Source organism: Nerophis lumbriciformis, linkage group LG22 (genome assembly GCF_033978685.3).
Source record: "Nerophis lumbriciformis linkage group LG22, RoL_Nlum_v2.1, whole genome shotgun sequence".
Lineage (NCBI taxonomy): Eukaryota > Metazoa > Chordata > Actinopteri > Syngnathiformes > Syngnathidae > Nerophis > Nerophis lumbriciformis.
In genome coordinates this window covers 21,456,276-21,480,356 of record NC_084569.2, presented here as the reverse complement: position 1 = coordinate 21,480,356, position 24,081 = coordinate 21,456,276, and the positions used below count along the sequence as shown (strand labels likewise).

Genomic DNA, 24,081 nt, shown 5'->3' with positions numbered 1-24,081 from the left:
AACCAGGGGAGACAGGGCCTTCTCTGTGGTCGGCCCTAAGCTCTGGAACACTCTGCCCCTCCATGTTCGAACTGCTCCCACAGTGGAGTGTTTTAAGTCTCGTCTTAAGACCCACTTTTATTCTCTGGCTTTTAACACTACGTGAGTTGTGTGGTCCTCTGTGTTTTTAAAATTTTGATTTCTATTTACTGTTTTAATTGGTTTTACCCTTTGAAATTGTTTTTAATCATATTTATTTTATATTGTTTATAACTGTGTTTAATATTGTTGTGCAGCACTTTGGAAACATTTTGTTGTTTAAATGTGCTATATAAATAAAGTGGATTGGATTGGATTGAACATACAGAAACTTTGTTAAACTTTTACTTCCTCTATTTAAGTTTGATTTCTTCTCTGCGATGCGCCAAAGCCAAGGAACTCACTAAACTATGCAATCGCTACCGTATTTTTTTGTTTATCCGAGTGGTTGCAACTTTTTTTTCAGGTGGAAAAAATCGCAAATGTGATCTCTGTTTTGTTCACTTCAAAGAAACTCTGGATTTTTTAAATACATTTCTTTAGTTCACTTCTAATACACCTTTTCGGACATGCTATAATATAAACCTGAAAATATGGGCTGTATTGCATTGTTCAAAATAAACTGATACCACTACCACTTTGAAGGAATCACCAGATAGTGGCTAGATTCACATTAATGTGGCGTTACTGACACCTAGTGATCCATCAGTATAATTACTACCATATTCCACAATCTGTTTATTGCTCTTTTTAAAAAACATTGATTCAACTGATCATCAACTGTGGGCAAAATTTAGCAAATCAGAATCAACTATAAGAAGAAGACAGCCCTCGATATTAGAATATAGTAATGCACAAGTTTATGTATATATACCATCCAAACATATACGAAAAGGAGTAGGAAGTAGCATACGCTTACTTGCATCTTATCTTACCCCTTCTCCATACTTCAGTAAAACTACTTGATGTTTGAATGTTATCACTGATGTTCTCAATGTCTGGGGGCCCCCAGTGGCAAAAGCAGTCACTTAGGGCACATAGAGAGCCCGCAATTTTAAAAATAAATAATTATAAACTACCGTACTCAGGAAACATAAGCAATATGCAGCTTTTGGGTAAAATATTAAGATATACCTTACATTTATATTATGCAGTATACATTTTACAGATAAACTTAATTCAAAACCCTTGCACATGTCCAACTGTCTCAGTACTTTTTACACAACTTGCCAACCCTCCCGATTTTCCCGGGAGACTCACGAATTTCAGTGCCCCTCCCCAAAAATCTCCCGGGGTAACCATTCTCCCGATTTCCACCCGAACAACAATATTGGGGGCGTGCCTTAAAGGCACTACCTTTAGCGTCCTTCCACAACCTGTCGCCACGTCTGCTTTTCCTCTATACAAACAGCGTACTGTTGTGTACTAGGCAAAGGGAAGGAGGCGACACCAAGGCAGAACTGCGTTTTTGAAGGTTTATTTAAACCTTTGATGAATGTGTGGGAAGTGTATGCTACCACTAGTGAGTGAATGCAGACTATGTGTGGAATTAACAATGTAGAATTTACCAGAGGGTGTTGTCGGTGCGTGTTGGATGTATCTTTCGTCGAATCCAAAGGGGAAGGCGAAGGGGTAGTCAGCAGGAAGGCAAGCAGTCGGGGGCTGGAGAGAGGCAACGATGTCAGGGTCCAAACAGTGGTCAAGGATCAGGGAAGGCAAGCAACAATCCGGGAGGAGGTCGTGAGGCAAGACACGATCACGGAAAACACTGTGGAAGACACAAAAGACATCAAAACAGAAACGAGGAAGAGCACAATGAAGGCGAGCAAGGAACGAGGGAGAGGTGCCAGATGTGATGCTTACTCAGGTGAGATTGGCTACGTTCTGGCAAAGGTCGAGGAGCATCAGGATTGGCGCGGTAGAAATCCTCTAGAAGTGAGGGATCGGCAAGATAGGAGGCTGGTACCCAAGACCTGTCCTCTGGTCCATAACCCTCCCAGTCGACCAGATACACAAGCCCCCTACCCTGTCGACGGACCCTGAGGATTTCTTTAACCGTCCAAACCTGATCTCCATTTTCCAGGAACCTAGAGGGAGGGGGGGCAGGGACAGGGGGAGACAGAGCGCTCTCCGCTACCGGTTTTATATGTGAAACATGTACTACCGAGTGTCTCTTAACCGAGGGTGGGAGAGCTAGCTTGACAGATACGGGGTTAATTATAGAGATGATGGGGAATGGACCAACGTAACGGGGTGCTAACTTCTTAGAAGGTACCTGAAGATTAAGGTCCTTGGCCAATAACAAGACTTGTTGGCCCGGCCGATAGGATGGAGCCGGGACGCGATGACGGTTGGCGTTGCAGCACATCTTTGCAGAAGCCTTCTCTAAGGCTGCTCGAGCGGCTCTCCACACCCTCTGACACTTCCTTATGTGGGCCTTAGTAGAGGGCACTGCAATCTCCAATTCTTGCTGGGGAAACAAGGGGGTTTGATAGCCCAAAGAACATTCAAAAGGTGACATACCGGTAGCGGAGCTCCTCAAGGAGTTGTAGGAGTATTCCACCCAAGGAAGGAACTTGCTCCAGGTAGTGGGCTTCTTACTGGCGACGCAGCGGAGCATGGTCTCCACGCTCTGGTTCGCCCTTTCAGCCTGCCCGTTGCTCTGGGGGTGGTATCCCGAAGTGAGACTGACCGAGGCCCCAATCCCCCTACAAAAGGCTCTCCAGACTTGTGAAGAAAACTGGGGGCCCCGATCAGACACAATGTCTACAGGGATACCATGCAATTTGATGACGTGAAGGGTGAGGTCAGCCGTCTCCGAAGCAGAAGGTAGTTTGCCAAGAGGAAGGAAATGGGCTGCTTTGGAGAATCGGTCTACAATGGTTAATATGGTAGTGTTACCTCTGGAGGCTGGAAATCCTGTGATGAAATCCAAGGCGATGTGTGACCAAGGGCGGGCAGGGATGGGGAGCGGGTGAAGGAGACCAGCTGGGGGTCTGTGTGATGCTTTGCTGCGGGCACAAGAAGAACATGCTGCGATAAACTCACACGTGTCTCTGGCCATGGATGGCCACCAGAAGCGTCTACGAAGCAGTGAAAGGGTTCTTTGGAATCCAGGATGGCACGAAAACAGGCTAGAGTGGCCCCAATCCAGGACTCTGGATCGCAGTTCCTGATGGACAAAGAGCTTGTTGGGTGGTCCACCCCCAGGTCCTGGATTGGAGCGCAGTGCAGTTTTAACAAGTTCCTCCACTTTCCAGGAAACCATCCCCACAATGCGAGAGGGAGGAAGAATGGGGACATCCACTGGGCGCTCAGAAGGTTCCTCCATAAACACTCTGGAGAGAGCGTCCGCCTTAGCGTTCTTGGATCCAGGTCTGAAAGACAGCAAGTAGTCGAAGCGGGAGAAAAATTGTTGCCATCTTGCCTGTCGATTATTCAGCCTCCTGGCAAAGCGGATGTGGAGGAGATTGCTGTGGTCAGTTAGGATCTGGAACTGGTGACGAGCCCCCTCCAACCAGTGTCTCCATTTGGCAAGAGCTTCGTGGACCGCCAACAGTTCTCTGTTCCCAGCGTCGTAGTTCCGCTCTGCCAGGGATAGGCGTCTGGAAAAAAATGCAACTGGGTGAATGAGATTGTCAATCTTAGAGCGTTGAGAAAGTACAGCTCCAATCCCGGAATCTGAAGCGTCCACCTCCACAAGAAAGGCAACGTCCAAGTCAGGGTGGACGAGGACAGGAGCGGAGATGAATCTCTTCTTCAGCTCTTCGAAAGCCTTGTTAGCAGTATGAGACCAGACAAAAAAACCTTTAGGAGAGGTGAGGGCATGGAGTGGTGCGGCAATCCGGCTGAAGTCCTGGATGAAGCATCGGTAAAATCCAGCGAAGCCGAGAAATCTCCGCAACTCCGTTTTAGAAGATGGCTGAGGCCAATCCACTACAGCATCCACTTTCTTGGGGTCGGCTCGGATGTGTCCCTTCTCGACTACAAAACCGAGGAATTCCACTGAAGAGGTGTGAAAGTTGCACTTCTCGGCCTTGACAAAGAGCCGGTTCTCTAAAAGTCTCTGGAGTACGAGTCTAACATGTTCCTAGTGTTCAGCCAAACTCTGGGAAAAAATCAGAATGTCATCAAGATAAACAACGACAAATTTATCAAGCATATCACGCAGAATGTCATTGACGAGGGCCTGAAAAACAGCTGGGGCGTTCGTGAGTCCAAAAGGCATGACCCGGTATTCGAAGTGCCCAAGGTGGGTGTTGAACGCTGTCTTCCACTCGTCCCCTTCCTTAATCCGCACAAGATGATAGGCGTTCCGGAGATCCAATTTAGACAAGATGGTGGCTGGTGCCAATGGTTCGAAGGATGAGTTGAGAAGAGGCAGGGGGTACTTGTTCTTAATAGTAATGTTGTTGAGATGACGGTAGTCGATGCAAGGCCTGAGTGAACCGTCCTTCTTGGAGACAAAGAAGAATCCAGCTGCCAGTGGAGACTTAGATTGAGTGATGATTCCCGAAGCTAGACCCTCCGTGATGTATGTCTTCATGGCCTCTTTCTCGGGGAGTGACAGATTATAAAGCCGGCTTGCAGGTAGCTTAGCCTCCGGGAGTAGCTCAATAGCACAATCGTATGGCCTATGCGGGGGTAGACCTTGTGCTTGCTCCCTGTTGAAAACCTCCGCTAGGTCATGGTAGCAGGCAGGTACACGGGACAGATCTGTCTGGGGGGTAGCAACACTGGGAACGTGGACCGGAGGGGAGGCAGCCCTGAGACAGTTAGCGTGGCAGGGTGTGCTCCATGCCAAGATCCTGCCAGAAGACCAAGAGACGTGGGGGTCATGTTGACGGAGCCAAGATCTACCCAGCACCAGCGGGGAGACGGGGGTCTCCAGAACCCAAAGACTGATGGTCTCGCTGTGGTTTCCTGAAATGGTCATGGTAATGGGTTCAGTACGAAACCTGATGGGTCCCAAAGGTCGTCCGTCCAGGGCTTGAGCAGGAAGTGACCGGTTCAGGTGGACCAGGGGAATGCCCATCCTTTGGGCAAATTCATAGTCCAGGAGACTCTCATCGGCTCCAGAGTCCAAATAAGCCTTTACTTGGATAGATTTAGAGCCCCACGCTAGGGTAGCGGGTATCACGAAGTCGGGGTTTTCCTTATCTTGGGGAAAAGAAGTATGGCTCACCAGGACCCCCTCAGCTGGCGAGCCTGGTCTTTTGGTTTAGCCGGACAAAAACGAAGGATATGTCCGGTTAGACCACAGTAAAGACAAAGACGTTGTCTGAACCTTCTCTCTCTCTCTTCAATGGTCAGCCGAGTCCTTCCCAACTGCATGGGCTCCGGGGCTGTCAGCATGGTGGTTGGAGCCATATGTAGCGGGGCTGGAGCTTCAAAAGTGGGTAGCAGTTGAGGCCGGGTACTGATCCTTGTGGCTCCCTGGGCTCGCTCAGCCGCACGTTCCGTCAATCTCTGATCGAACAAGAGTGCAAGTTCGATGAGGTCCCTCAGTAGTCCGTCCTTAATCTCCTCCGAAAGTCCTCGACGGAACGCGCTCTGGAGTGCCCGATCGTCCCATCCGCTGTCATCCGCCAGGGTCCGGAATTCCAGAGTGTAGGCCGCCACCGAGCGAAGTCCCTGCTGGATGGAGTGTAGGTGTCCCGCGGCATCCCCCCCATCCTTGGGGTGGTCAAATACGGCCCGAAATTCAGCCCGGAAGGCAGCATAGTCTGTGCTTAGCCCCAAGGTCCTGTCCACGGCAGCCGTAGCCCACTTGAGTGCAGGTCCCGTGAGTAGGGCAAAAATAAAAGCGATCTTAGCCCCATCAGAAGAATAGCGTGAAGGCTGGTGTTGAAAAATAAGATCACACTGAACAAGAAATCCCCTGCACAGCTCAAAATCACCCTCAAAGGGTCTAGAACAAGCTATTTTGGGCTCTCGTTCCAGACCGCAGCGTTCCGGTCTTTGGACTGGGGAAGTGAGCTGCGGGGTAGCTGCAGTGGGGGTCACTCTAGGCATAAGGCAGTCCAGCCTAGAGTGAAGTTTAGAAAAAGCTCTCTCAAAATTGTCCTCAAGGGCAATAAAACGCTCTTGGTGCTCGTTAACCACAGCACTAAGCATGGACAAGCCAGAAGTCCTGGGGGATCGAGACAGGGCTTCTCGGGTGTCGCCTGGTTCCGCCATGTTTTTGGCCAGAACGTACTGTTGTGTACTAGACAAAGGGAAGGAGGCGACACCAAGGCAGAACTGCGTTTTTGAAGGTTTATTTAAACCTTTGATGAATGTGTGGGAAGTGTATGCTACCACTAGTGAGTGAATGCAGACTATGTGTGGAATTAACAATGTAGAATTTACCAGAGGGTGTTGTCGGTGCGTGTTGGATGTATCTTTCGTCGAATCCAAAGGGGAAGGCGAAGGGGTAGTCAGCAGGAAGGCAAGCAGTCGGGGGCTGGAGAGAGGCAACGATGTCAGGGTCCAAACAGTGGTCAAGGATCGGGGAAGGCAAGCAACAATCCGGGAGGAGGTCGTGAGGCAAGACACGATCGCGGAAAACACTGTGGAAGACACAAAAGACATCAAAACAGAAACGAGAAAGAGCACAATGAAGGCGAGCAAGGAACGAGGGAGAGGTGCCAGACGTGATGCTTACTCAGGTGAGATTGGCTACGTTCTGGCAAAGGTCTCCTGGCTTCGCTGTCTCTTTATGCCGCTCCCTCTCGTCAAGCCCAGGTGTGATGATGAGTGATTGCCGGCAGCCTTGTCGCTGCCCAGCGTGAGCGGGGGCGTGTCCGAGCGAGCAGCCAGAAGAGGAATTGTGACACTCAGAATTATGAGAGACACGGGTTCGAATCCGCGCCGTGACACGTACAGGCCCATTCATATAATATATGCAGCTTTAACACACACATAAGTGAATGCAATGCATACTTGATCAACAGCCATGCAGTTCACACTGAGGGTGGCCGTATGAACTACTACACCAAACAAGAATGACAAACACATTTCGGGAGAACATCCGCACCGTAACACAACATAAACACAACAGAAAAAAATACCCAGAACCCCTTGCAGCACTAACTCTTCCGGGACGCTACAATATACACCCCCGCCCCCTCAAAAAATCCCCCCCCCCATCTCCCGAATTCGGAGGTCTCAAGGTTGGCAAGTATGCTTTTTACACAACTTGCTATTCTCTATTAAGCAGCTTAACTGTAAAATATACAGCAGGTGCATTTTTTTAAAAAGTATTTTTACAGAAAAACATACTGAACAGCAGTGTTGGGTTAGTTACTGAAAACCAGTAACTAGTTACAGTTACTAGTTACTTTATTTCAAAAGTAACTCAGTTACTAACTCAGTTACTTACACCAAAAAGTAATTTGTTACTGTGAAAAGTAACTATTTAGTTATTTATTTTGTTCTTCTTTTTTTTTAAAGCTCCCATTAATGCCCTTTTAGCCTTCATTTCAGTACTGTTGTTGCACTGGAGAATAATACAATCTGTTGATCAACTTGACATGCATTTGTATCTTCTTTTTAACATAATTAATGAAAAACAGTGCAACATAAAAGGCACTTCTCCTTTCTTTAAACTTGGACCAACGACCATTAATAAAAAACAACTTAAAGTACAACATAAGGCATATCATCTTCCTTGAAACATAGGTAGTGAAATAAAGACTGACATCTGGAGTGATGGTGCTGTTTTCCACACTTGGAGCCATGGATTGTACAATCCTTGTTTTCAGTGGCAGGATCATTGACACAGATGGTGAAGTTTCAGTGCTCAGTAGAGATGTAACAGTTTTGAGGGGTTCAAGCACCTGGAGAACCTCCTCTGCCGCTCTCTCATCATCATCAGACTGGATGATATCTTTGACATTTGTCTTCAGGGTCTTGTGGGTCAATGCAGAGTATATAGCTGCTTGTGTAATCGCCCTGAGAAGGGAGATGTTTGAGTATACAGATACGAGTACACAACTTTGTTCTGCTCACGTCTGTATTGACTGCCAACAAATCAAACACCAAACATGTACAAGTACACAGTATTGCAACAAACATAAAATGCACTCCAGTATTATCATACAGATTTTACTTTCAAATAATCGAGTAGGTTTTCCTGTTCTTTGCACTAATAGACTTTACCTTATTGTAACAGTATTTGAAGATGTCTCAACAAGTAAATACAAAGGTTCACCCACTACAGTAAGCCTATATTGTTTTAGTAAAAAAAACACTTATCATTCCTTAAGATTAAACAAACTACACTGAATTAGTCCCAGAAACTGTAGTAAATACACATTTCATCAGCAATATACACAGATTAATAATTAACTACGCACAGTACCTTTCTATATATTTAACACTGTTGCATCTGCTTGGTCATCGGCAGTGCAATTAGCTTTAGCATTAGCTTGGTCATGTATAAAGCCATGTCGACTGAAAAGACATCCATCCATCCATTTTCTACCGCTTATTCCCTTTGGGGTCGCGGGGGGCGCTGGAGCCTATCTCAGCTACAATCGGGCGGAAGGCGGGGTACACCCTGGACAAGTCGCCACCTCATCGCAGGGCCAACACAGATAGACAGACAAGACACATATCATAAAAATATACTCTTTCAAACATGTTGAAACACTATAAAGATACATTCAGGGTAGAACTATGTACATAAAAACATTTGTACCTGAGAAGGGAGATGTTTGAGTATACAGATACGAGGACACAACTTGGTTCTGCTCACGTCTGTATTGACTGCAAGCAGGAAGTCACGTGTCCCCTAGTATAGCTCTCAGCACAACGCGCCCCCTGCTGGAGCCGTCCAGTACTACAATGGCTCTTATTAATGCTGGCATTACAATAACATTAGCTCCATATTCTACAAATAACGGTGCTTTACTGTTGTCATTAACAATAAACATTTTTAAGTTGTGAATATAAAATGACATAGTAATACAACTCAAGAGCTTACTTTGCTACTTACAATCACTGTATTCTACTCGTAACTGTATTCTACTAGTAACTAAATGTACATCCTGTCACACTTGCTGCTCCAACATATCATAAGTGGAGTTCCACCTTGTTGGGACATCATGTATGAGTGTATGAGTAGGCAGCTTTAGCGTTTCTTGTTTTGTCTTAAGCACATGAGCAGCTGTTGTGCTTGGGTGGAAGTAGGAAACCTCCTTCCTGATCCTCCCAAGGAGGCGCTCCATCCTATTGAGTGAGATTCCCTTCTGTGATGCCAAATTCACTACATGTGCAAAGCACCTAACTGTGGTTCCAGTCCTGCCTCATTCACTGCAATTATTTGATTTTGGGCATTATCACGTGTGACTGGGATATCTTTATCTTCCATTCCTCCACTGCTTGTGTCAGTACCTGAGCAAGGTGACTCCCGTAGACGGGGCGTGTCTTGTCATCTGCCAGTCTGCTGTGAAGAAGTGAGCGCTTATCGTCACCTAGTTCCCCTGGACGTCCACCCGTCTGTCATGAGTGTCATATAAGTTGCGTGTATATGTATGTGCTGCTGTTGCTTTAATGACGTTGCGACAGCTGCCGTAAAGGAGGTGCGTTGCTAGCGTGGTTGCTATGGTTTTGTGGTGAGTCGTAAAAGTGTTCGTCACATGTGTGTACCCTGCTAAAATCTGAGTAAAGTTATTCATTGGATATACCTTTTGTTTTTGAACATTATTACATGGTGTCAGAAGTAACGGACAATCACGTCGCGGAAAGGAAATGGCCAAGTTTAATCCTCCGGATAGTTTTGCGTTGGACCGACCAAATGAATGGGGAGATTGGAAACAACGTTTCCAACGGTATCCCATAGCAACAAAACTAGCAAAGGAGGACAGCGAAGTACAGGTCAGTTGCCTGATATATGCTATGGGTCCAAGGGCTGAAAACATTTCAAGTCGTTCACGTTGTCAGAGGATGATCAGAAAAAGTTTGACGTTGTGTTAGGAAAATACGACGAGTACTTTTATCCCAAACGGAACGTGATCCACGAGCGCGCATGTTTCTACCAGAGAGGACAGTGGCCCGGTGAGAAAGTTGAAATGTTTATCAGAGCTCTATATGATTTATCCGAACACTGTGACTTTAGAGCAGCGAGGGACGACCACATTCGTGACCGCATAGTTGTGGGTATTGTGGACAAAGACCTTTCACGCAAACTGCAGCTGGAGGCTGGTTTGACGCTAACCCAAACTATACAGACTGTTCGCCAGTCCGAAGAGGTGAATGCACAAGTGCACCAGCAACAAGGAGAGGCGTGCACGGCGGTGCAGGAGATCGCCCGCGGACGTGGGAAATTTGCATATAGAGAAAAACAACAGTGGAGAAATAAAAGGGAAAGTGGACAGCAAGAAGCACCAAAATGCCTAAATGTGGCAGATGTGGAAAAACTTAACTTCCTTGGCCAAGTGATTGACAAAACAGGTGTGAAACCGGATCCCAATAAAGTCGAAGCCATCAGAGAGCTACCACCACCACAGAACGTACAGGAACTCAGACGTGTCCTTGGAATGTTCACGTTCCTGTGAATATATATCCCAAATCTGTCAACAGTGGGCCAGCCACTTTATGAACTGTTGAGATCCCAAACCGAATGGACGTGGGACCATGCACAGCAGGAGGCGTTCCAGCGCATCTAGGACATCCTGTCTACTTCTCCAGTTCTAAAGTTCTACGACGTGAATCGACCTACAACAGTGTCGGCTGATGCTAGTAGCTACGACATCGGCGGAGTGCTGCTGCAACTACACGATGGAGACTGGAAGCCAGTCGCTTATTGCTCACGTCGTCTGTCTGAGGCGGAAACCAGGTACGCCCAGATCAAAAAGGAGTGCCTGGCAAGCGTCTGGGCATGTGAAAGGTTTGAGAAGTATCTTGTGGGCCTTGAGAACTTGCCCTTGGTGGCGCTAATGAACAAGAAAGATTTGGATAATGTTCCGATACGGTGCCAGAGACTGTTAATGAGACTAATGAGATTCAAGCCAACCGCCGAATATGCACCAGGAAAGACCTTGACTCTAGCGGACACCCTGTCGCGTAGTCCACTGCAGAACGTGACAGAGGTGACCGACACTCACTCGGATGTGGAATGTTATATTTCAGCCGTTGTTGACAACATGCCAGCTACACCACAAAAGCTTGGGACCATAAGAGCAGCCACAGCAGCTGACAGCAACTTGCAGATGGTGCTTAAATGTGTCAAGTCAGGATGGCCGGACTATGTGGCTGATGTTCCACTTGCCATCAAAGACTATTACCCTATAAGGAGTGAACTGTCGGAGTACAACGGAATCATCACATGATAATCCCAAGCCCTCTAAGAGCAGATGTCCTGGATCGAATCCATGTTGGACATCAAGGACTGTCAAAATGCAGAGAGCGGGCTAAAACTTCAGTGTGGTGGCCTGGCATCTCAGCTGAAATCAAGCAGAAAATCCAGACCTGTCAGGTTTGTCATGAGATGAGACCCACACAGCGCAAAGAGCCCCTCATCTCTACCCCTCTACCTGACCGGCCCTGGAAGAGAATTGCTATGCATTTATGTGATCATAACAAACATACTTACCTCGTCGTGTCAGACTACTTTTCCAGGTTCCTCGAGATACTCCACATGCCTACAACCACTGCCTCACAGGTGGTGTTGAAGTTAAAAGCAGTATTTGCCAGATTCGGTTGCCCAGACCAAGTAATTAGTGACAATGGGCCCCAGTTCACATGTGAGGAGTTCCGAGAGTTCGGTAGAGAGTACGACTTTGAGCACATTACCTCAAGTCCCCATCATCCACAAGGAAACGGACATGCTGAGAGAGGACTCCAAATTGCAAAGACTATTCTAAAACAAAAAGATCCTCTACTCGATCTCATGTGCTACCGCTCTACACCCTGCACCTCCACCGGTGCAAGCCCAGCTGAACTGCTTATGGGCAGGAAGATAAAAACAACACTTCCAACACTTGAGAAAAACCTACTTCCTAGATGGCCTAACCCATACTTGCCAACCTTGAGACCTCTGATTTCGGGAGGTGGGGGGCGTGGGGCGTGGGAGGGGGGGCGTGCTTGGGGGCGTGGTTAAGAGGGGAGGAGTATATTTACAGCTAGAATTCACCAAGTCAAGTATTTCATATATATATATATATATATATATAAGAAATACTTGACGAAATACTAAGTCAAGTATTTCATATATACATATATATATATATATATATATATATATATATATATATATATATATATATATATATATATATATATATATATATATATGTATAGAAGAAATACTTGACGAAATACTAAGTCAAGTATTTCATATATATATATATATAAGAAATACTTGACGAAATACTAAGTCAAGTATTTCATATATATATATATATATATATATATAAGTCAAGTATTTCATATATATATATATATATATATATATATATATATATATATATATATATATATATATATATATATATAAGAAATACTTGACTTTCAGTGAATTCTGGCTATAAATATAATTTGAAAAATATAATTTGAGAAATACTTGAATTTCAGTGTTCTTTTATTTACACATATACACACACAAAACACTCATCTACTCATTGTTGAGTTAAGGGTTGAATTGTCCATCCTTGTTCTATTCTCTGTCACTATTTTTCGAACCATGCTGAACACCCTCTCTGATGATGCATTGCTGTGTGGCACACACACAAGTGCTTTCATCAAATGCACTAGATGGCAGTATTGTCCTGTTTAAGAGTGTCACAACATTTCTGTTTACGGCAGACAAACTGCTTTACGGTAGACAAAAACGTGACTGCTGTTGTTCAGCCCTTTGAGACACTTGTGATTTAGGGCTATATAAATAAAGATTGATTGATTGATTGATTGATTGTTGTGTGTTGTTACCGCGCTGGGAGGACGTTAATGAAACTGCCCTCGATCATTCTACAGTTATAACGTCATTGGGCAGGTACGCTGTTTATATTGTGGGTTAGCGGACTCAGGTCCGCATGGACCTGAGTCCGCCTGAATTTCGGGAGATTTTCGGGAGAAAATTTGTCCTGGGAGGTTTTCGGGAGAGGCGCTGAATTTCGGGAGTCTCCCGGAAAATCCAGGAGGGTTAGCAAGTATGGCCTAACCTGAAAACCGTCAGGAGCAAAGATGCAGAGGAGAAGGAGAAACACGCGTTCTACTTCAACCTCCGACATGGAACAAAGCCCGTGCCGTCGCTGAGACCTGGTGATCCTGTCCGCGTCAAACTGGACAATCAGCACGCCTGGGGAACACCCGCTGTCATCACCGCTGACTGCGCAACGCCAAGATCATACATCATCGAGACTCAACAGGGGGCGACATTGAGGCGCAACCGTCGTCACCTGCAATAGGTTCCTGAGCCAACTGGAGACACAGCAACTCTACCTCCAGATGGACAGCTACTTGACACTGCTACGCAGCAGCCTTCCCCCGTCATTACTACTGACACTGTTTCACCAACACTCAATGCTCGTCCACCTCCTGCAAAAGATGGACTGTACACACGCTCAGGCAGACTGATAAAACCTGTGGTCAAACTGACTCTGTGAAATTGAGAGACTTACCAAAGAAAAAAAAGGGATGTGAAACAGATACGTTAAATGTTGTGCATTCAAAAGTTTAGAGACCGTCAAATTAAGTTCACCTATAAACTTTATATCTGACAACAATTCCTGCATCTTTCTTCAGGAAACTCCGCCATTTCGTCCTTCCTTCCCATGAGCTTCTTCCAATTCCTGTATGACCTTCCATGAGAAAATAAAACTCTACGGTATACTGCCGGCAGCTGGAGCCACACAGCTTCCCCGTCCACTAGGTAAACCTCGGTTAACATTGATGACTGTAACACACATTCTGCAGCTTGCAAAAAGTCAGGCCAGCAACCTGCAACACTTGCTTGACCATGATATTGTTGTGTAGGACTGGGGAAGGAGACGGCACGACGACAGTAGATCAAGCTCAACAGATTTATTGAGTGCTTGATGAGTGCATGGGGTGTGTATGCTACTATGCGTTTGAATGGAAAACTACGTGTGGAAATTAACCATATGTAAATACCGTAAGGTCTGTTGAGGTGCGTGTTGGATGTACAGCGTCCAAGTCCAAGGGGAAGAAGCAAAGAGGTCCAAAGTCCGAGCGGGGTCGTAGGCAGGAGGGAGAAGTCCGGAAGTCCAAAACGGGGTCAAGGATCAGGAAGAGCAAACAGGGTCCAGGAGGGAAAAGCAGCAGCGGAGGCACACAGTGAAAGCTGAGACACGGGTGGCTGTAGGGAGAACGAGAGACAAAATGGGATCAGGAAAAAGGCATGAGGAAAAAAACAAACGAGCGAGATCAGGAGGGAAGTCAGACAAGCGAAGCTTACTGATAGCAGAGCTACGTTCCGACGAAGAGAAGTCAGCGGCGAGGCTCTTTATCTTGTCGTCCCTCATCAAAGCCAGGTGTGTTGGTCGTTGATTGCCTCCGGCTGCGGCGGAGGCAACCACCACTGTGGTTGTTTTGGTGTGGAACACATTAAAGCCTTCTACAGAAAGCTAGGAGTAATCAACAACAATTTCAAGTTAGAAATGGTCTGAGCTGACGAGGTGCTTAATAAATTGAGCGCGCTCCACCTAAACAAGGCCACCGGCCTTGACAATTTTCCCTCCAGATTCCTCAGGGACTATGCCACCACCATTGCTCCTATCATCACACACATAATTAACCTCACAATTAAACAAGGCCACGTACCCAAGGATTTCAAGATAGCAAGAGTAAACCCCCTTTTTAAAAAAGGTAGCAAATTAGAACCTGGTAACTACCGACCTGTTTCTATTCTCAGGTCCATTTCAAAAGTAATGGAAAAAATAGTTTATGAACAGGTCGATAGATACCTTGTGTGGGGAGGCGGAGCCGGCAGACCGACAGCGAAGCGTGTCCCGCCGGGGCCGACTCCGAGATGGCGGCGAGGAGGTGTGGGTGGCGGTCCAGCGGCGAGGCAAGGCACACCGGAGCCCGCTCCAAGATGGCGGCGAGGAGGCGTGGACGACGAGCGAGCAGCGAGGCGGGGCGCGCCGGGAGCGACGCCGCAATCGAAATGGACTGCAGGTGCGTGGAACGGGCAGCTGGGCACAATTAATTAACCTCCTCTCACTGAATGAAAAGGGGAGCAGCAGAGGAGGACGGAGAAAGAAAGGAGACGGAGAGAGACGGAAAGAGACAAACACAACGAGAGGCGGATGCGGAGCAAGAGCGCAGGAGAGCCAGAGGGAGACGAAGACGCGCGCGGCTGAAAAGCAGGCGGCGGAGCGAGCAGCAGGTGGAGCCGGAGCTGAAAAGCGCCCGGAGAAAGAAGACAAAGGTTTATTGGAAAAATAAAGAAGTCTAAACCTGCCTGCAGCTATGTTCTTCCTTGATGGTCCTAAGAACCCCGATGACAGCTGGAGTCTGTCACACCTTGCTACTGATAAACTCATGTACAAATTCCAATCCGGCTTCAGAACTAACCACTCCACTGACACATGCCTTCTCTATCTGACCGACCACATCAAACATGAGGTGGAGGCGGGCAAATACTGCGGCATGGTCATGCTGGACCTTCAGAAGGCCTTTGACACCGTTAACCACGCTATACTGTTGGATAAGCTCAGAGCAATCGGATTTGACAAAACCTCATCGAGCTGGATGCAATCTTACTTGGAGGGGAGGGAACAGGTGGTAGAGGTGAACGGCACCGTGTCACCCCCCTCTCAGTAAGCTGTGGAGTCCCCCAAGGCATTATACTAGGACCTTTACTGTTCCTAATATACGTAAATGACATGTCATCAGCATGCGACTGAATTTTTCTTGTTTGTGGATGACTCGGCCCTGCTGGTATCCGGCAAGGACAAGTCACAGGTGGAGAAAATCCTCAGTGCTGAACTCCTTAGTATTTGTACCTGGCTTGCTGACAATAAACTATCCATACACTTGGGTAAAACGGAATCCATCCTATTTGGGTCCCACATAAATCTCAAGATAGTCAGTGACTTTACTATAAAAGTGGGGGACATTGTTATCACCAGGAAAGATGAGGTCACCTACCTAGGTTCCATTCTAGAGGCTAATCTTTCCTGTGATAAAATGGCAACCAAGGTAATCAGAAAGGTCAACCAACGAAAAAGATTTCTCTACAGAATCTCCTCTGGTCAACAAAAGCACCTTGAAGATTCTAGCGGGAACTCTCGTTCAACCCTTTTTCGATTACGCTTGCACCTCCAGGTACCCTAGCACCTCCAAAACCCTCAAATCTAGACTCCAAACATCCCAGAACAAGCTAGTCAGGTTACTTTTAGACCTCCACACCAGATCACACCTCACTCCAAACCACTTCTCCAAAGTGGGCTGGCTCAGGGTGGAGGACAGAGTAAAACAACTTGCCCTGAGCCTAGTCTATAAAATCCACTACACCTCCTTGATACCGAAGTACATGTCAAACTACTTCCATAACCTAAATGACCGCCATAACCACAACACCAGGGGGAGCTCCACAAACCACGTTAAACCCAGATTCCGATCTAACAAAGGTCTTAACTCATTCTCCTTCTCTGCCACATCAATATGGAATGCACTCCCAACAGGTGTAAAAGAAAGTGCATCTCTATCCTCCTTCAAAACCGCACTAAAACAATACCTCTAGGCAACTTCAACCCTTGACTAACCCCCCCCCCCCCCCCCCCCCCCACCCCCCCCACCCCCCCCACCCACCATATCCTACCAAGTTACGGTAGTCCTACACTGTTTCAATGTCCATTTCTCTGAGGATGCAATTGTTGATGACTGAAGTGTTGTTATCAACCAAACCCTCCTCATCCCACTCCCCGGATTGTAAATAATGTAAATAATTCAATATATATACTCTGATGATTAACTTGTGTGATGACTGAATTATGATGATAGTATATATTTGTACCATTAATTGATTTATGTGGACCCGACTTAAACAAGTTGAAAAACTTATTCGGGTGTTACCATTTAGTGGTCAATTGTACGGAATATGTACTGTACTGTGCAATCTACAAATAAAAAATTCAATCAAGTCAATCAATCAATGCTGCAAAATTTATGACATTTTGTTGTGGATTGTATTATTCATTTTTGAAAGTATTACGTTTGATTTATATAAATAAAATATTGAAATTGCTAGTCTATTCAGCTTGAATGTCACAAAGTCAAAGACAATTTTTTTTGTAAATTTTAAATATTGGAGCCTTTTTTTTTTGTAAAATTCAAAATTCCTATGTTAGACAAACACATTTATGATCTTCTTTTTTATATGCATTCTAAATTGTAAATAAACGTAAAAGCTAAATTCAGCTAACAATGGAGTCAATAGGAGCAACTGTATTATGCCCACAAAGCCATCTAAATAACCATTCAAAAACCACCAATAACAGTCCATTTATATCTTGTGACCTGATTATTATTATTGTTAATCGAAATTTTGTGCAACATGTTCAACAGAGCTAACTAACAAATCGAGAAGTGGTCAAAGACACGAAAAGATTGTTAGCGGAAACTTTTATTTTTCAACCTTTTGTGGGGATTATGATTAATTCTTCATCTAAACGGGAAGATATGAACATCATACTTGCCAACCCTCCCGATTTTCCCGGGAGACTCCCGAATTTCAGTGCCCCTCCCGAAAACCTCCGGGGGCAACCATTCTCCCGAATTTCTCCTGATTTCCACCGTACAACAATATTGGGGGCGTGCCTTAAAGGCACTGCCTGTAGCGTCCGCTTTTCCTCCATACAAACAGCGTGCCGGCCCAATCACATTATATATGCGGCCTTTACACGCATCTAAGTGATTGCAAGGCATACTTGATCAATAGCCATACAGCTCACACTGAGGGTTGCCGTATAAACAATTTTAACACTTTTACAAATATGTGCCACACTGTGAACCCACACCAAACAAGAATGACAAACACATTTTGGGTAAAAATTTGCACCGTAACGCAACATAAACACAACAGAACAAATACCAAGAATCCATTGCAGCAGTAACTCTTCCGGGACGCTACAATATACACCAAACTCCACCCCCCCTCATCTCCCGAATTCGGAGGTCTCAAGGTTGGCAAGTATGATGAACATTCCACCAGTTGGCATCCCAGTGAGAGTAGACACTGTAGAGTGTTTGTTTGTTATGTTCGTAGTATACTTAGGTTTAACTCAAGCTGCATCTGTTTTGCACACAGCTTCTAAAACTTGTTGCTCATCCTTCTTATATTCAGGCTAAACATTTTTCAGGTTGTGGATCATAAATTGTTTCAAATGCCGTGAATAGTAGATTTGTCATTGAAGGGAAAAGCAAATGTTGAGATACATCTGTGAAATGAACAGTGTTGGGTTAGTTACTGCAGAGCAGTAACTAGTTACAGTTACTAGTTACTTCATTTCAAAAGTAACTCAGTTACTAACTCAGTTACTTACACCAAAAAGTAATGCGTTACTGTGAAAAGTAACTATTTAGTTACTTCTTTTTTTCTTCTTTTTTTTTTTTTTAAAGCTCCCATTAATGCCCTTTTAGCCTTCATTTCAGTACTGTTATTGCACTGGAGAATAATACAATCTGTTGATCAATTTGACATACATTTGCATCACTGAACTCTGTTAAGCAATGTGCTCTACATACAACACACAAAGACAAAGATATGTTACAAAGGCCAATTTGTTTCTGGCCAGAACAAATTGACAAAACTATTTTAAATAGCTGCAACATAACGTACATAAGTAACAAACAGCATAATAACAGCATAGATGTAAACCAAGAAAGGCACACACTACATACACAAAGCCTAACCAGGCATTTTCTTTACTGAGCAAAACTCTTTATTGTCGGCCATAAACACATCACCAAAACATTAGTAAAAAAAATGATATCTAGCAAAAGTGGTCATTTTCTGCAGTACAAACCAGACCAAAAGCAACTTTGTTATATCAACAGCAGCCACTCGCTCTTTCTCACGTGTGCCAACACTTGCACATATGGCACTTAGCCAGTGATGCGTTTACAGCCACACAAAAAGTCAGACAACTCCAACACCACACATAAAGTGTAATTCCAGGTCGTTACATTATGATTTACCAATCAAATGTGTGCTTATTCTAGTGTCATTTATTAGGAATCTTAATTTATAAATATTAATTATTAAATGATGTTAGTATATTAAATAAATACTAATAAAAATATATTTTTTACAAACAGGAAGTTGCAGGAATGTACACATGATCCCCTGCTTACATCTCATTGTGCAACATGTGAATGTTTTAATGGGAACTAAATGAAAGGGGTACAAACTATTTCCAAAGCAGGACCTCCACCCAGACAAACAATACAAGTACACAGTTCATGAAAAACAATATTTGTTGTTATTGTCATTGTAAGTGGGCCTAAACACTTATATTAGAAATGGAAATGACTGATGTCATTTGATTATAATAATAAGAGAATGTTGTCTGTGTATCTGTATTGGCCCTGTGATGAGGGGGGGACTTGTCCAGGGTGTACCCTGCCTTCCGCCCGAATGCAGCTGAGATAGGCTCCAGCGACCCCGAAAGGGACAAGCGGTAGAAAATGGATGGATGGATGGAGATTGAACTTGTTATTTAGTCAGGTTTGGGACAGGTGTGCTGCTGGTGTAGCCACAGTGTGCACATGTGATGTTGCTCACATGGGCTCCACTCATGCTCAGGGAGTTTTTGCGTTTGCTCACACACATCAACAATTAGAGGGAACATTGATTGACAGAGTGTGTGTACCTTCAGCGGTGAATGATGAGAAGAGGCAAAGTTAATCCTTAAATGGTGGAGGTGAAGTGGCATCAGAGTCTCTGTCTCTCTTTACTAGCTTCGTCGAAGCATGTTGCTATGTAGCTTGTTTCAGCAGATTTGAATTGCTGTTTTGGGCAGTAGATGGGATCTTTGATCCAAAGCACAATTTACATTTAACTAAAATGTTATTTTCTTTGTGCTCGACAAAAGAAAAGTAGTGAAAATATCTCCATGTTAGCAAACTCGACTTCTGGCTCCGCCATGATCAGACACGCCCCCCTCCCCTCCCCACACACCCACACAGAGCGCATGTCTCTCTCTCTTCTCCGGCTTGTGACACAAGAAGAATCAGAACGATAACACAGCAGCGCTCCGATAAAACACACTTTATACTACATAAAAAGTAACGTAAAATAACGCAGTAACGCATCATGTAGTAACGGTAACTGAGTTACTGAATATAAAAAAATAACGCGTTAGATTACTAGTTACCGCCGAAACTAACGGCGTTACAGTAACGCGTTACTTTGTAACGCGTTAGTCCCAACACTGGAAATGAATGTGTCGCCGTATGCTTGAAATGAGCAAAATACGTAATTACATTACATTATTATGAATGTGCCTGTTACTACATTACATATATACTTACAGCATGGATATAAAACGTTGATGGAGGGGTTTGGATATTTTTTAGACCGCTGAATAGGCGGAATATAGCGACTCACCGTGACTCAATTGTTAGCTGACTTTTGCTAACCTTTATTTACGATTTACAAAGCATAAAAAAAGAAAAACATGTGTCCTTGTCTTACATAAGGACTGCGAATGATAGGCACAATTCCCAAAAATTGCAGTCCCCTCTTAGAAATTAGTATTTTATTGTTTGTTTGTTTTTTGTTTTTTAACAAAAAATGTGCATGTTTTTAATGTTTCAAGTACCAGTCCAGGCACTGTTTAAGCAACTGCACTGTTTTTCAAGTACCAATTTTATACTATTGTCAATTAAAATATAAAACAATAATAGGGGTGTACAATTTGTTTTAACGATTTGAATCAAATCATAATTTGATTTTGCCGATATGATTTAGGGACTATATTAGTTTATTCAGAATAATAGGATCTGAAAGGATTCAGTGAGTTGAAATCGATTCAGTAACTTTTTAAGAAAAAAAATTCAACCAGTGTGACTTTAAAGTAGATACTGGACACTGCATGTGAAATGATCTATATTCCTCTGATTTCTTCTAAGGAATTAGGTGAACGAATTATGGATGCAAACAAGCAAGTAAACAACAACATGGCCAATGCATTAACATGTTATTTGAATAAAGTGCAACCAACACTTCAGGTTGAATTAACAAGAAGAAAAGTTTTCTACTTACATTTTTAATATTCAAGAAATGATATATAAAAGTACAGTAACCAACATTTTAACAGTTTATTTACTTGCTACTTTTGCTGTTGTTTTTCAACATAAAATGCAACCAACATCTCTTCAGGGTTGAATGAAAGGGAGGTGTACGAGAGAAATTAGGCGCAACCAAATCTTTTCAGATCAGATGGTTTGACCTCCTTATTTTAATACGTTTTATTGTTATTTAAACAGCTGCGGTAGCCGAGAAAAACAATTCAAATACAAATGCCACAACACAACAACTATAAGACAAAACATAACAATATAACTTCCTAAGATGTAAAGTTAAAAACGGTGTAATGATTGAGATTGGAAAAGTACGTGAAGTGTGACCATTTTTTAGTCATAAATAACTTTTTTTTTCTTTTTTTAATACCAATAATTATGTTCATTACACTTCTGCCTCACTAGGTCCGTCAGCAAAACTTGCTCCGCTGTCACTTCCGTTGTGTCTGTTGCTTCTTTTGTGGCTTAAAGTTGTGTTGTGGCTTTTTGATTGATTGAAACTTTTATCAATAGATTGCACAGTACGGTACATATTCCGTACAATTGACCACTAAATGGTAACACCCAAATAAGTTTTTCAACTTGTTTAAGTCGGGGTCCACGTTAATCAATTCATGGTGTTGTGTTGTAGTGTTTGTATTTGTTGTGGCTTTTGCAATCGTGCCGTAGCAAAAAGTCATTTATTAGTAAGTAAACAAACAAAGGCTCCTATTTTAGCTGCTGACATATGCAGTAACATATTGTGTCATTTTCCATTCTATTATTTTGTTTAAATTATTAAGGACAAGTGGTAAAAATGAATTATTAATCTACATTTTCATTTACTGTTAATATCTGCTTACTTTCTCTTTTAACATGTTCTATCTACACTTCTGTTAAAATGTAATAATCACTAATTTTTCTGTTGTTTGGATGTTTTACATTAGTTTTGGATGATACCACAAATATAGGTATCAATCCGATACCAAGTCATTACAGGATCATACATTGGTCATATTCAAAGTCCTCATGTGTCCAGGGACATTTTTAAAAAACGAAAAAAGATTTTGTGATGCTAAAAAATATTGATGTAATCATAGTAGTATCGACGAGATACGCTCCTGTACTTGGTATCATTACAGTGGATGTCAGATGTAGATCCACCTATGGCATTTTTTTACATTTTGTAGTGAAGCATGTTTAGCTATTCCTCGTCCTGCAGGGATGATATTCGTAAGAAACTCACTTTGTCGCCATGTTGGCGAGGATTGGTTGGGGGACCTTACTTTTTAGAGGCGGGATAGTACCGAAAATGATTCATTAGTATCGCGGTATTATACCAATACTGGTATACCGTACAAACCTACTTGAAACATTATCCAAACCGAAATGTGCTGTCAACATAAATTATACCAGCTCAGTGGCCTTGCGGTTAGAGTGTCCGCCCTGAGACTGGGAGGTTGTGAGTTCAAACCCCGGCCGAGTCATACCAAAGACTACAAAAAATGGGACCCATTACCTCCCTGCTTGGCACTCAGCATCAAGGGTTGGAATTGGGGTTTAAATCACCAAAATGATTGCCGAGCACGGCGCACGCTGCTGCTCACTGCTCCCCTCACCTCCCAGGGGGTGAACATGGGGATGGGTCAAATGCAAATTCCACCACACCTAGTGTGTGTGTGACAATCTTTGGAACTTTAACTTTATATCGTTGTCTTGTCAGGTGCCGCCCGCATGGCTTTGTTAGCCATGGGGGGCCCGTTTTGTGAGAAAAAGCGAACTTCAAATGTAAATTATTTAATGACAAGGCGCTTCACATGAAATTTTATACATTCACTGATTAGAACATGAAGACAAATTTTTCCTCGTTACTCTTGGTGGCACGTGTCATTAGCACTAAAGCTACAAAGTAGAGACCGTGGGTTCAATTCCATGTCAAGGTATAAATGATGTTAAGTTTTCAAATTGATGTTTTAATGATGTTAAAACTGTTTATTACATTAAATGTCAGCATAGTAATTAAAAATGTGGATTGTTAATTGTGTTGCTGAAGGTAATATTGTTTATATGCTGCTGGATACCCATGATTTCAGCTTTTCAAAAGCTCCTCTTGGACCACCAACGTTTTGACCTCGGTATTTGTCAAATCCTGGTTACGGCCCTGCACTAGACCAGTGATTCTCAAACTTTTTTCCACCCCAGAAAAAACTTGACTCTGCAAGTACCACCATGACGATCGACATTGAACTACAGTAGCGTAGTGTGCCAAAGTATTCATTAAAAACAATGCAGAGGCTTTATTTAACAGATGTTTTTGTATTATTTTTGGTCACTGTAACATTACACACAGTTTGAACAGTAACACTGTTTAAATATCGAAAAATAAAACACTGCACTTTAATCCAGTGTTTCTTTGGCGCACCACTGATGGAGCCCGTGTACCACTACTGGAACATGTACCACAGTTTGAGAATCCCTGCACGAGAGTGCTGTCGGAAATGATCTTTGACTAGCCTTTTTGTAGTAGGTCCTTAAAAACAGCAGAGCACTCCTGTAACTCTGACAAACTAAATAGACCAAAATGTCTACTGTAGAGCAGAGGTCCCCAACCACCGGGTCGCGGCCCGGTACCGCTCCATGGATCGATTGGTACCGGGCCACACAAGAAATTTAAAAAAAAATACATTTTTAAAAAACATTTTTTTATTAAATCAACATAAAAAACACAATATACACTCACAATTAGTGCACCAACCCAAAAAACCTCCCTCCCCCATTTACACTCATTCACACAAAAGGGTTGTTTCTTTCTGTTATTAATATTTCTGG

At 43.8% G+C, this 24,081-nt stretch overlaps 1 protein-coding gene across 1 annotated transcript in view; it reads left to right on the top strand.

The window, feature by feature from the left end:
* LOC140676661 (uncharacterized) overlaps positions 1-13,895 on the top strand; it is a 48,342-nt gene extending 34,447 nt beyond the window's left edge. The window contains exon 13 of the mRNA XM_072915695.1: positions 13,747-13,895. Within this exon, the coding sequence (XP_072771796.1) occupies positions 13,747-13,779 (33 nt within the window). The 3' untranslated portion in view covers positions 13,780-13,895. The remainder of the gene's footprint in view (positions 1-13,746) is intronic.
* The last annotated feature ends 10,186 nt before the right edge of the window (positions 13,896-24,081 follow it).